At 32.6% G+C, this 13,780-nt stretch overlaps 1 protein-coding gene across 1 annotated transcript in view; it reads right to left on the minus strand.

The window, feature by feature from the left end:
* Positions 1–519: 519 nt before the first annotated feature.
* LOC149801970 (uncharacterized) overlaps positions 520–13,780 on the minus strand; it is a 46,051-nt gene continuing 32,790 nt past the window's right edge. The window contains exons 11-14 of the mRNA XM_089956365.1: positions 9,924–10,062; positions 8,196–8,231; positions 7,892–7,934; positions 520–4,546 (exon numbers count right to left, since the gene is read on the minus strand). Of these exons, the coding sequence (XP_089812491.1) occupies positions 4,492–4,546; positions 7,892–7,934; positions 8,196–8,231; positions 9,924–10,062 (273 nt within the window). The 3' untranslated portion in view covers positions 520–4,491. The remainder of the gene's footprint in view (positions 4,547–7,891; positions 7,935–8,195; positions 8,232–9,923; positions 10,063–13,780) is intronic.

Below are 13,780 nucleotides of genomic sequence, written 5' to 3' on the forward strand. Positions count from 1 at the left end.
TCACCCAGACAGTGTTTAGAAGCAAAGCAAATCAGATACAAGATAAACCTCATTAATATGGCTCCACAGTATTCACAAACTCAAGCAATCTGAAGCTAGATCACTTCATTAGTATGCATGGATCACTTCATTATTATGCATGGACCACTTCATTAGCATGCATGGATCACTTCATTAGTATGCATGGATTTCACTCAAAATGAAAATTATCAAAAATCTTGGCGATGAAAACCTACATATCGAGTCTAATTGACATCTGACAAGAAATGAAGCCACTCTAGTGTTTACAAACAAGTGTTGACAGACAGACAGATGTCATATGGTAGGCAATACCATAAGCTTACTTGGCAATTGTAAACATGAAAACCTGTATGCCCACTCCAAATCAATGAAATAAAGTATTCAATTTGGTGAAAATGTGTTTTTTATTACGAAAACTGAAGTTCATTTTATACATGTATATTCTATTTTTTAAAAATATCTATGTATCATGGAGACAAAGACTCAGACAACAAACAATATAGGTATTTGTTTAATGTGCAAACATTTTGGAAATGACGAAATTAAAATATAAAAAAATAGAAGATATTATAAAATATACATATTTTATCAGCTAAATTTTACACAGCACTGAGTACTGACTGTACCATCCTGCATTTCATAGAACACAAAAGGCATGGCACTAAGCAGGAAAGGAAAAAAAATAAACTTTTAATGGTATCCTATCATATTTCTTTCATTCAGACCAAAGACATTTAAAAATATAGTAAAATCATCTAAGGAAACATATGTGCTCTATAACATTTTGTGATAAAGATATCAAATGACTGCCACAACCATCTTTGGTAGCAACCGCCAACAAAATGTTGCCAGCTGCATTAAATGACAAAATCGGTCATGTTAAGAAATGGGTTACAGGCAGACAATAAAATCAATAATGTCCGAAAAATGAGCAATCAACATTAGTGCAGATGACACAAGTGTGACTGGATTAAATTTCATTATTACATTCTGTTAATTCAGTTTTTATGAGGATTTCCTTGTTACAACAAGCAACAAATTTGAGTACACAACAAACATTAATTTATTTTTAAACAACAGGACTACAATATATATATATATATATATATATATATATATATATATATATATATATATATATATATATATATATCAGATCCAACTGCAACTTGTACAGACTCAGATATGCTGTCTCACAATGTGCCAGCAGATCAGGGTATATGCAATTTGATAGCAGTAATCAATAGAACAAACTACATAAATCCTGATCTCTTAGTGCATTATGCAATGGCAGTTAAGTGTCTATGTTTGATTGCACTTTGACTTAACTTATAATAGACTGTATCTGGTAATTTTAAAAAGCAATCAATTTAAGTGCCAATTAAATGTAATTTTTCATAAGAACCCAAACTAAAAGGATTTCCAGTATATAGGTCGATACAAGAAAGAATGAGGTTACAATAACTGTCATTGTGATACCAAGAAGAAAAATTGTTTGTGAACTCATGTGAATTTAAATGCAAGATGATCTCAGATACATGGATGCTTCTAGAATGTGTACACTATAATAACTGGATTACAAAGAAAACATCAAAAAAGTCCTCAGTGTATCAGCCAGTGGTGGTGAAACCATAAATGAAATACTTTGTATCCACATTCAGGGCCGTCATAAGGGGAGGGCTATAGGACTCCCGATACTAATTTCTATGGAAGAAAGGGAAGCAGTCTAAAACAATCTAGAATAAAACAGAGCATATATATGTTTGTCTGGCCATACTGGTTTATAATAAAAAGTATAATTTTATTAAAAATAAAGCTGATCCTATTTGTAACTAAAATGTTTTTGAGACAATGTTTTATTTATGGTAATTCATCCCTTTTACAGACTTGAGTTTGGAAAATTCATTACTGAGCTTATTCTCTGATTCTCTCTATACAGAATCAAAAACACATAATTCAAACACATGTAGATAACAAAAATGCTGCAACTCATATGGCTTTCTCTAAACTGAAGCTTGCAATAAGGATAGGTCTATTTGGCTAAATATAGGTTTGATCACGAGCATTCAGAAATTTAAAATTATTGAATTTGTAATATCATGGTGTTTCCATAAGTTTACTACTTAAGACAAAATAGTACCAAAGTCCTATATGGGTAACTGCCTGGGGCACCATTTGCAAAGTGTGCAATATTTTTTCTGAGATGGGGGCACTAGCACCAATGGCGATACTTGCCTAGGGCATCGTTTCATCCAGTGCAAACTTGCAATGGTCATGTCCACATTGATAACTCATAAATGTCAAATTCTTAATAAAAGAAATTAAGCTGTCAGTCATGGAACATTTTAGGATCCCCAACTAAATATTCTTTGCACAAGAGCTGTCTGTCTATAAAGGATGCCTGTTTAATATTGATAGAAGAAAATGATTTTTTCCCTTGTTGTCATCACCAGTAACAAATAATGTATTTTATGATAAAAACATTTTAAAAAGTAATAAAATAATAAAAGCTGAAACTTTTTTTGTGCCTTTGGTCAGATATCCCTTGTAGAAATGTTTTATATGTTAATTTATAGGGTCTTTACACCAGCAAATCATAATCAGATAATTTGATTGGTCACTGTATGGGACGAGTAATATCTATATATTTAGAAGTACAAACAGCTGCCAATTAATTCCTCTTCTTGAAAGAAAAATCATTCTTTTCTTTGAGTTGTTATTGCAAGGATATCATACTGGAAAAAGTAGAGAGTCCTTGAAATAAAAGTCAATAATGGAAATTCACATGGAAAAAGTAAAGAGTCCTTGAAATAAATGTCAATAATGGAAATTCACATGGACAAAGAAAAGTAAAGAGTCCTTGAAATAAATGTCAATAATGGAAATTCACATGGAAAAAGTAAAGAGTCCTTGAAATCCATGTCAATAATAGAAATTCATATGGAAAAAGTAAAGAGTCCTTGAAATCCATATCAATAATGGAAATTTTCATGGAAAAAGTAAAGAATCCTTGAAATCCATGATAATACTGGAAATTCACAGGGATTATAAAACATCAACATGTGACTGCTCCGGTGGCCTAGTGGTTAGAGTGTCCATCTTGGAAGCGGGAGGTAGTGGGTTCTAATCCAGGCCAAGTCATGCCAAAGACTTACAAAAATGGTACTAACCGCTGCCTTGCTAGGCGCTCAGCATTAAGAGGTTATTGTTAGGACTGGTAGGCCTGATGTCAGGATAATGTGACTGGGTGGGACATCATGCTACATGTCTATGGCATGTTGCCCCAGGGCTAGACATCACTATAAACTGCCACACTGCAGACATCATAGCGATATGATTGAAAAATTGTTAAAACTACGTTAAAAATCCTAATTACACACACATCAACATGTTTTCAATAATCATGCTGTGCAGAGAATTTTTTCACCCATTTAATCAGCTCAACTGATTTAGGAAAGTGATTTGTCTGACTAGTTTGCTATTAGTCCCATTATTTTCCACCACATGTAAATAGTAATAAGAATTTCTCTAAATCTGAGACCACTCTAGGACACCATAATGTATTTGTTTATGGACAAGTATATTAGTTTCAATATTAGAATCACTGTCTCCTTTGCTGACCTATCCAAAATTCAGTTGATGCTATGATATTACAGCTAGGACAGGTAATTTAAAGTCAGATGATGAGAGCTTTTGATTTAATATAAAGTACAGCACATGTCCAACTATTGATGCTATAAACATCACCTGCATACATTTTGACCAGGCAATTAAAATAAAATCAGCAAACATAGCACATTTAAGTGGTCAACCCAACATACAATATTCCATCATCTGACTAGTTTTTAAAATCACATAAAAAAACGTGTCCACTTACAAGCTAATATTAGGTAACCAGTCCATGTTATTGGTCTTGCTGATACACGTATAAGTAAAATATTGCATTAAGTGGTTCATATCAGTTACATGTAGAGGGCGTACTCAACATAATCCTTTGCAAATAAGCCAGTGTTTAAGTAATGAGTGTATTTACTTCAGATTTTTTTTTCTTCTTTTTTATTTAAGCAAAAAGCTTTTTTCCTGTGACTAAAGTCTCACTTTAAGTCACATGCTCAACTGAGACAATAGACTAGTTTGAGGCATTGGGCGATCCAATCCACACATCCCTGATACTCTGTTCAAAAGACACCAGATAGCCTATTGCACCCCACCCACAACCCCTGGTACAGTGGAATTTGTCTTGGCAAATGTCATCATATTGAGGATCACTTGTCCAATGATACTAAGCAACATCAAGACCTACATTTTGAAAATTGTAGCAGACTTTATTATCAGGAAGTTTTGTCTGATGATAAGACGACCCCCATTTTTAGCACAATTAAGTAATCCACCTAGGATTTTCATAGTTGAAATGCTGTTATTGACCCCCTACTTTATATTAAGTTGCAAAACTGTCCTCTTTCAGAATATTTATCCACTGGTTTGAATTGTACATGTCTTCTTCTTTGGACAGTAACAACAGGCCCTGGAAAATTAGAAATAAAAAAAAGAATCTTTAAATACATAATTATGCATGTTTTTATATTTGAAAATAGCAACATGCTTTATGCTTGTAGAAGAGCCAAAGCAAAATAAACTTTCAGATATATAAAGTGGATGCCACAATGACTAATCAAAAGAAAAAGAAGCAGTGATCAACATTGAAAATCTTGAATTGATTGCTGTAAACTGTATGTAGTAAATTGTAAAATATCACACTTAATTCATTCATATATGAAATCAAGGTGGTTAAGTGGTTATGCCAGACTCTTGACCAAAATAGGTGTGGATTGGAATCCTGCACAGACCAGGCAATGAAGCCATGAAATGTCTTAAGAACAAAATTCAAACCTACACTCAAATTTTAAAAATTGTGACTGCTGAGAACTTTAATATGACTTGGGACAGAATTTCAAAACTTTGTAAACTGGCTTAATACATGTACCTGGAAATTTACATGCTTTGCAAGGACGTTTAAGTATGGCTTTTGACATGGGGATCTTGAATTGTCAGTTACATATGTGTGCTTGTGCTTCATTACAACAGGACCAGGCCAGCATGGTGTCATTTGGAATCTTTCACCACAATATAATCTTTCATGCATGGGTGAAAAATTAAGTAGCAATTGATCGATCCTCATCAACACACAGTTGTTGTTGTAGTACACATTTAAGGAAATCATGTCATATGTGAGAAGAAAAAAAATTCTAAAAAAATTATCTACATATACATGAAATTTGTGTACAAGACAATATGCACAAAAAAAATAAAAAATTATATTGTGACATACTAGGAAAGTGCTATAAACAATGACATCTTCAATTCACATTCCAAAGAAATAATTTTAGGAGTACTGAACTATTTAATATGGTTTCTTTGACAAGAAGAATCTGGGGTTATCTCAAAGAAATAATTTTTGGAGAAGTGGGCTGTGTAATATGGCTTCTCTGACTAGAAGTTGGGGTTATAGAAATAATTTTAGGAGAAGTGGGCTATGTAATATGACTAGAAGAAGCTGGGGTTATCTCAAATAAATAATTTTAGAAGTTTCTGGACTATGTAATATGGCTTCTCTGACTAGAAAAAGCTGGGGTTATCTCAAAGACAATTTTAGGAGTACTGGGTTCTGTAATATGGCTTCTTTGACTAGAAGAATCTGGGGTTATCTCAAAGACATAATTTTAGGAGAACTGGGCTATGTGATATGCCTTCTTTGACAAGAAGAAAATGGGATTATCTCAAAGAAATAATTTTAGGAGTACTGGGCTAAGTAATAGGGGTTATCTAAAAAATATCAGAGTCTACATGTATTGTCTCAGAGAATGATAACATCCTACAAAAATATACTGCATGTAAACTATGGACAATGGACATATGAAATGACAAGGTTGGATAAGAGTTTATTTCTGTCCCCAATCTGATTTAGCTTAAAATGAAACTCAGATAAAAGAGGATCCTCTTTCTTCCATAAAAATGTATTTAAAAGTTTTACCAACAACATCTAGTAACTAATGAAAATGGCCATAAAATAGATGGGTTTTTATCTTTCACTGTGACACCTGTGTTTGTGCATTATACAAATGATTGATAACAAGCCACTATCAATTTGATTGACATAGAAGAGGCATCTTAAATTGTGCATTTGCACATTATGTGCATAACTGTCAATGATAAAGCTTGAATTTTGCAACATTTTTTAATGATGTGTATATTTTTCATTAAGTACGGCTGATTTCCTCTCACATTCATTTTTGTTTTCATTAAAATGTTTTGTTATTTTTATGCCAAGCAAATCTTGTGCATATTAGCAATGACTGAATATGTTGCAGCCAAATCTATTTTAAATTGTTGGGTGGGGTGGGGTTTACCTTACATTATTAACAATTTACTGAAATTAACCTTACTGTGCACAAAAATTATTTTCCTATTAGACTTACTGTGACCATCACCTATGAGTTTAGACCACTGAATCTATGTTTCTAAATTATTCAGTTACACAAGCCATTTGCAAATGTCTGAAGAAGTAAATTACTCTAAAATAATAATGTATGTGCAAAACCCATTTTTTTCCTTTCATTCACAATGACCTTGACATTTGAGCTTCTGGTACCAAATGACCTCTTCCATACCTTAAGTGAAATCCCTCCACAAACCTTGGTCAAAATATCTGGTTCAGAATAAGGGATTATTATGCGAAAAAACAATTTTCTTCTTTCAGCCACAGTGATATTAAACTCTGAACTACCCAAAAGATAGGCTTCTTTTTTGACAAAGGTGTAAGCCATCAACAATCTTTGGTGAAGGAACCTCATCTAGAACTGATGCTTTTATGCAGAAGCCATTTTTCAGCCACAGTTACTTTAAAAATAACCAAAAGACTTCTAACTTAAAATAAGTGCATGTAATTCAGAAAGTTTTGTCTGGGTCTGTGATGTAGAACTAAAGTTATTGTGCCATTCTTTTTTTTTCTCAGTGACTTTGACCTTTTAACCTTGTCTCAAGTGCACATTCTCCACAAAGCTTGGTTGAGGTCTGCGATATGGAACAAATAATACTGCGAGGAAACAAATTTTCTTCTTTGATTAACAGTGACCTCCACCTTTGACTTTTTAATGCCCAAACTGATAAAATTCTTCTTTACCTCCATTGCAAGCCATTCCAGAAAGTTTGGTCCTGGTATTATGTCATCATGTAGAACTAATATTATTGTGCAGAAATATGTGTTCTTTCATCCCCACCCCCAAAACAAAGTAACACTAAATACCCCTCACATGAGAATATTTATGCATGCATAAAATGTTACATGAAACACTGTCTGAGCCACTTTATAAAATATTTTGATGAGATTACAATAATTTATACTTTATTAATCATTATTTTAATGCGACATTTCATGAGTCATTATAATTTTGTGCAAAATAACTTGATGACTGTGATCAAAATTACAAAAAATTATTTTTGCATCTCTGTATCTTACTGAATTCCAGGAAGAAACTAACACAAATTTATAAAAAGATATTATTTATGCATGGAGGATCTACAAATGTACAGAAAAATATTGCTAATTGTTTCATCTCCTTCCCCTTTCTAAAATAGAAGCTGAAGTAATGACTACCATACATACTCATGTTTAAGTTTTGTCCATCTGCAAACTGCACAGAACCAGAACTGCCATTGCATAAATGTGAAGTCTATGCAGTCTGTTAGGAGCCATCAGCAGAACAAACATAAACCCTGATTTGCCAGTGCATTATGCAAATATATACAGCACCTCTTATCTACTTACTGACATATACCCTTTTATTGGATGCTTGGAAAGTATGATACTTACCAAGATGGTTTGTGTTCCATGATGTAAGGGGCTACTTTGTGATCTGTATAGAAAAAAAATCTTTTTATATAACTTCATTCAACAGTAATTTCCAAAATCTGTTTTCTTAGTCTGCTATAGAATATTCATAATATCTAGTTTGTTCAATATATTAAATTTATTAGTTTAAAGCTAGAATGATCGAACTTTGAAATTACGTTTCTTTTACATGCTAAGTGATAACCTTCACTTACCAAAAACAAAAAGATGGAGAGATAAAGTAGTAAGAAACAGATTTAACTACCCTGATGACAGAGTTAATTACCTTGATGGCAAACAATCATACATGACCTGCAAATCCCTGTAAAGATATTTTTTTAAAAGTAACTAGTGAGAAGTCAAATTATTTTTCATGTATATGTAAATAAATAAACATTTTCCACATCAATACATTAAAATCAAAACAATGTCTTGTGATGCTGTTGATAATGAATTATCATACACACACACTGTATATATATATATATATATATATATATATATATATATATATATATATATATATATATATAGATATATATATACTAAAACTTGTGAAAACCAGTTACTATCATCAAAACCATAAACTTCTGGGAAGTTTATCTGTAAAGGATGTCACTTTATAGAAGATTCAGGTTAGGAAAATTTCACTGTACTGACTATACTGAAAATATGCAGCAAATAATGGAATCTTCCAATCAGGAAAGAGCAAACTTACAAGCCAAATACAAATATGTTAAACAATGTAATTTGAATTCAATTTGCTTTGAATTAGGATTAAGACATTTTGTTGTTTAGTGACACATCAATACATTACAGATTATTTCATGCCCCAGCAATTGTAATAAAATGGCTTGCCCAGAGACATGCTAGAGTGACTGAATCAGCCTGATTTGAACAGGATTTGAACCTCAAGATGTTAACCATTGAGTCACCACAGCTGTTAAATTTCTTTTGAAAATTAAATGTTTATATATATGCTCAGAATAATTTCTATCATTTTTCTCAACAAAATTCAATCATTTATTATTGAAAGTATTCTGCATGAATTGTCAAACACAAGCTCTAAAATGCTTAATTCTTGTAAGATACTGTTTACTCTACATGGAATGCAAATTTGTTATTGAAATATAGCAGAATAAATCAGGAATCAAGTTTAAAAAAATTCTAAACATTCTATGGTTCAAACTGTTTAAGTAAATCAAACCTGAGCTTACATCTCAGGCTTAAAGATTAAAACAAAACAGCAAAAACAATGGGGTCTCAAACTACTTTTTTAACTGGTATTTCTTGAAGACAAAAAGAAATTACAGGCCTCCCATTTCTTGCTATTCACTTAGGACAAATTCATTTATCCATATAGACTCATTAAGATAACCATACATGTATGTATGTATGTATGTATGTATGTATGCATGCATGCATGCATGTATGCATGCAGGTATGTATGTATATATGTATGTATGTATGTATGTATGTATGTATGTATGTATGTATGTATGTGTGTGTGTGTATGTATGTGTGCAAAGTGTTTAATGGTATGTTAGCACAATCCAGGCTATATATATTATAGATTAGAAGTTTAATTCTAAAAATATAACATGAAAAGTTTCAAAAACTTTAGGATGACAAACCAAATAAATGAGAATATGCAGTCATTCATGATAAAATGGTAAATATCTTTAAAAAGGTTGTAAAAATATAAAGGTTAAAAACTGCTCAAATCTTCAGGAAGATAAATTCTTCTAAACAAAAAAAAATATTCTCTTACAAGATAAACAATAAATGATAAAACATGTCATAGTTCATTAAAATTTATATAAAGAAAGAGCCAAGCCCTCACAATATAGGATATTACAATTTTCATATAAACTGATAAACCTCATTATTTGTAAAGTCCATGATTCTTTTCTGGTTCATCATAAAAAAAGTGCTTGATCACAATAAATTGTGGAAATCAAATCTGAAAGATTTAAAATGTTTTACAAAAACTAACATACAACTTAAAACTTACATTTAAAATTACATGTCTGGCAGCTAAAGTAATCAACTTTTTGTTCAGCATCTTTCTTGAAGACTTCTGAAAAGCACTTCTTCGGTAGATCACTCTCACATTTAACATGGCCTGCAACTACAATTTCACTTCCAGGTTTCTGTAGAAGAAAAGTCAAAGCATCAAAATTACAGTGATCCCTATTTATAACATGGATATCAAAGCATTAAACTTACAATGATCCCTATTAAACATGGACAGAGGTCTCACTAGGATTTTAAAACTAGGAGTCCAGGACTCCCATTTTGGTAAAATTATGAGTCCCACCAGCACAAGTTGCAATCCCCTCCCAGAAAACTATGCAAATTATAAGAACTGTTGGTTGCCATCAAGTTTAACTTCTACATTCTTTAAAACACTGACATAGCTCTTGTTTGTCCATCAGAGTGAGTCTGAATGTTATTGATCCAAGGAAGGTCTTATTCAAAGCACTAAGCTAGGCATCACACACTTTCTTACACTTGGCTACTGTCCCATCCAAACTATCAGTTCTAGCAACTTTATCACTCTCCTGAATCTCATTACACTCTCTGTCAGTTTGCTGTTGAACCACAAAATACTCATTCAAGTCTAAGTCTCAACATGTCATGATTCCGAGGTCATGTGCACTGCATATTCCGTTACATTCAGAAATGAACACAATAATGAAAGCTCAAGTTGTTTATTTGATGTACTGTTATAAATGACCACATGTACATCTTTGGGTCTTTCTGCCTCTGAATTCAAGCACTATAAATATCAGTAGATTATCCCACCCAGCTGCCAGTCAAAGCCTTTGATCTTGCCGCCCAGTATTTGCAGCATGTTCTTGTAATGTACTATTATAATGGTGACATGTACATTGGGGGAGGGGGTGCTTTCAGATACTAAATTCTGTCACTGTAAATATCAGCACAGCTAATTTATCAACACATTTTCCTACTAAGCAGGTGGCTGAAGCAGGACTGGCAAGTCTTTGATTTTGCCGCCCACTTATTACATGTATACAGAGAACTCTCACCTAAGTGATTTTCTGCATCCCCAATAAAAACTTGGCTTCCAAATATGCGTGATTAAGCATTCCCTAGGCCTCTGACTGATATTAAAGTATTAAACTTACAATGATCCCTATTTATAACATGGATATCAAAGCACTAAACTTACAGTGATCCCTATTTATAACATGGATATCAAAGCACTAAACTTACAATGATCCCTATTTATAACATGGATATCAAAGCACTAAACTTACAATGATCCCTATTTATAACACGGATATCAAAGTATCAAACTTACAATGATGCCTATTTATAACATGGATAACTAAGCATTAAACTTACAATGATCCCTATTTATAGCATGGCAAGGCACTAAGTTAATATATGCAAAGCTAAGATCTAACGGTATATGTTGTACACAAAATGACAAAAAGGTTAATTAGTATAAATATCAGATAATATGCATAATTGCTTCATTGAAGGTTGTATGCATTTATTTCTGATATCTTGTTTGTTATAGCTGTTTTTGGTTTAACACTTTTTCTCAGTGTAAGACAGGCTATACATGGTGCCATTATAACTGGTGGATTTTTGTTGTTGTTGTTGCTGTTGTTATAGGGTTTAACGCCATTTTTCAGCGCAAGATAGGTTATACATGGTGGCCAGTATTAATGGTGGAGGAAGAACCCGGAAAGAACCACTGACCCACGAGAAGCTACTGGCAAGCTTTCTCACATACCAACATAGGCCGAACCTGCGACTTGAACCCATGCAGACAGAGGTAAGATGGCAGTGATCCATAACAGAAACAGCAGAACTTATCTTGGAAAACCACAACATTTGGAGAAGATCAATGTTCAGGGGCCATAACTCTTTTAAATGATGACATGGCATATTGGAATTCCAAATCACCCAAAGTCTCAACAACATAAAGGTGCATGATAACTTTTGCCACAGTTGCATACTTCTTAGTAAAATTATGCCACAAAAAGTAACAGTTAGGCAATCAGGGGAACTAACTCTTTTAAATAATAATATGGAACACTTGAAATAAAACTCGTTCAGTGCCACATCATTTAAGCTGCATGACAAATTTGGATAAAATCCAACAGATCTTTGTAAAGTTATGCTGAAGAAACAAAAGTTAAGATGGACAATAAGGGTCCAAAACTAATGGAAATGAAGTTGTAGCATGCTGAAAATCAAAATCATTCAAGGCCCGATCAGGATAAAACTGCATGCCAAATTAAGTTGAAATCCAAAAGAGTATAGTTAAGTTAGAACCATGGGCAACCAGGGACCACAGCTCCTCTAAATTATACTGTGAAATGCAGGAAATATAACCTTTTCAAGGTTTTATTAACACAATGTTACATGCCAGGTTTGTCTGAAATCCCCAAACTTTTGGGTTAGTTATTTTGTGGACACCAAAGTCATGATGACAAATGATCAGGAGGACATAGCTCTTTTAAATTAAACTTAACCCACAAATGGCAAACAAGAATATGTTGACTGGTTCTTGAGATATGCCATTTACAACCCATGTGAAGATGTAAGGATAATTATCAAAGGCTATAACTATATCCAATATGGAGGTAATTAACAAATGCCATAACTATATTGAAATTGGATTTGATGACACCAAAGCATTATAAGGGCATCTAGATCTATCAGAAAATGTACATACCAAATCACATCAAAATATGTTGGTTACAAGAATCAGTTGTAGTGGAGATCAGAAATTGATAAAAAAAAAGATGGGCAATAATTCTGTCAAAATTGGGCTTGAAAAGATTAAACATTTAATATATACATGTACATGTAGCATGGCTCAAAGAAGTTTTAAACACTGTAATTAACACCATTAAAGATTAGTGAACATACCAAAGACATACAACTGGAGCAAATTACTCATGGCTGAAAATATAAATGTTTGGCGGTAGTTTTGCCATATCTAATCTTGAGCAATTATATGTGTTTGCTTGCTAAACACTGATGAAATCAAATATGGTTACTTTATTTGAAACAAGAGATTCTCAAACTGCATAAACATTATTAGCTGCCAACAGTGATGGATTTTCAAGAAACACAAATCAAGCAACACCTATATGCCCAATTGTTGAAACATTGATTTTACATCTTTAGTAATACAGTGCTATCAAACAGGTTACTGATATGTAAAGCAAGTTACAAACTTCCAAAGTTGTCCATTTGTCTATTTGTAAGCGTTTATGTCACATATGCATATTTTCATCACAAAATCATTCAGAAAAAAATCTGATTGATAAATTCATGAAAATCAGATGCTCAATAGCAATTGGTGACTTAAGATACAACTTATAAACAATCTTATTCTTTACATGATAGTATCATTGATGCAGGCATGGTCTGACAAACAAGGTACAGAGGCAGGGATAGAAATGGTTTCAAAGTAGCACTCTAAAGGAAGAAAGCAAACACCTAATCACCTTGCTTGATAACGTGGATGGAGAAATTTCAGATTTTAACTTAAAAAAGTTTTATATTTATAAAATTTTAAAGTGGTCAAGTAAATTGTTGATGTGATGATAATAATATGCAGTAAAATGTAGTTAGTATGAACACAGATACAACAGAGTTGTAGCTGTAATTAGTTATTTCAAGTAATTATTGAAGTGTTATGTAATAATACTGTTAATACAATGCAATACACATCTAACATAGTCAATATGGGGGGGGGTCCCATGTGATTCATTTATCGACAAGTTTTACAGTAATTACCCTAATTTCACTTTTTAAATAACAAAAATGGATATATATTGAAAGATTCCTAGCTGCACACTCTTAAAACCTAAAATTCTG

This window comes from Sinohyriopsis cumingii, chromosome 4 (assembly GCF_028554795.1).
Source record: "Sinohyriopsis cumingii isolate HCF-2022 chromosome 4, ASM2855479v2, whole genome shotgun sequence".
NCBI classification, from domain to species: Eukaryota; Metazoa; Mollusca; class Bivalvia; order Unionida; family Unionidae; genus Sinohyriopsis; species Sinohyriopsis cumingii.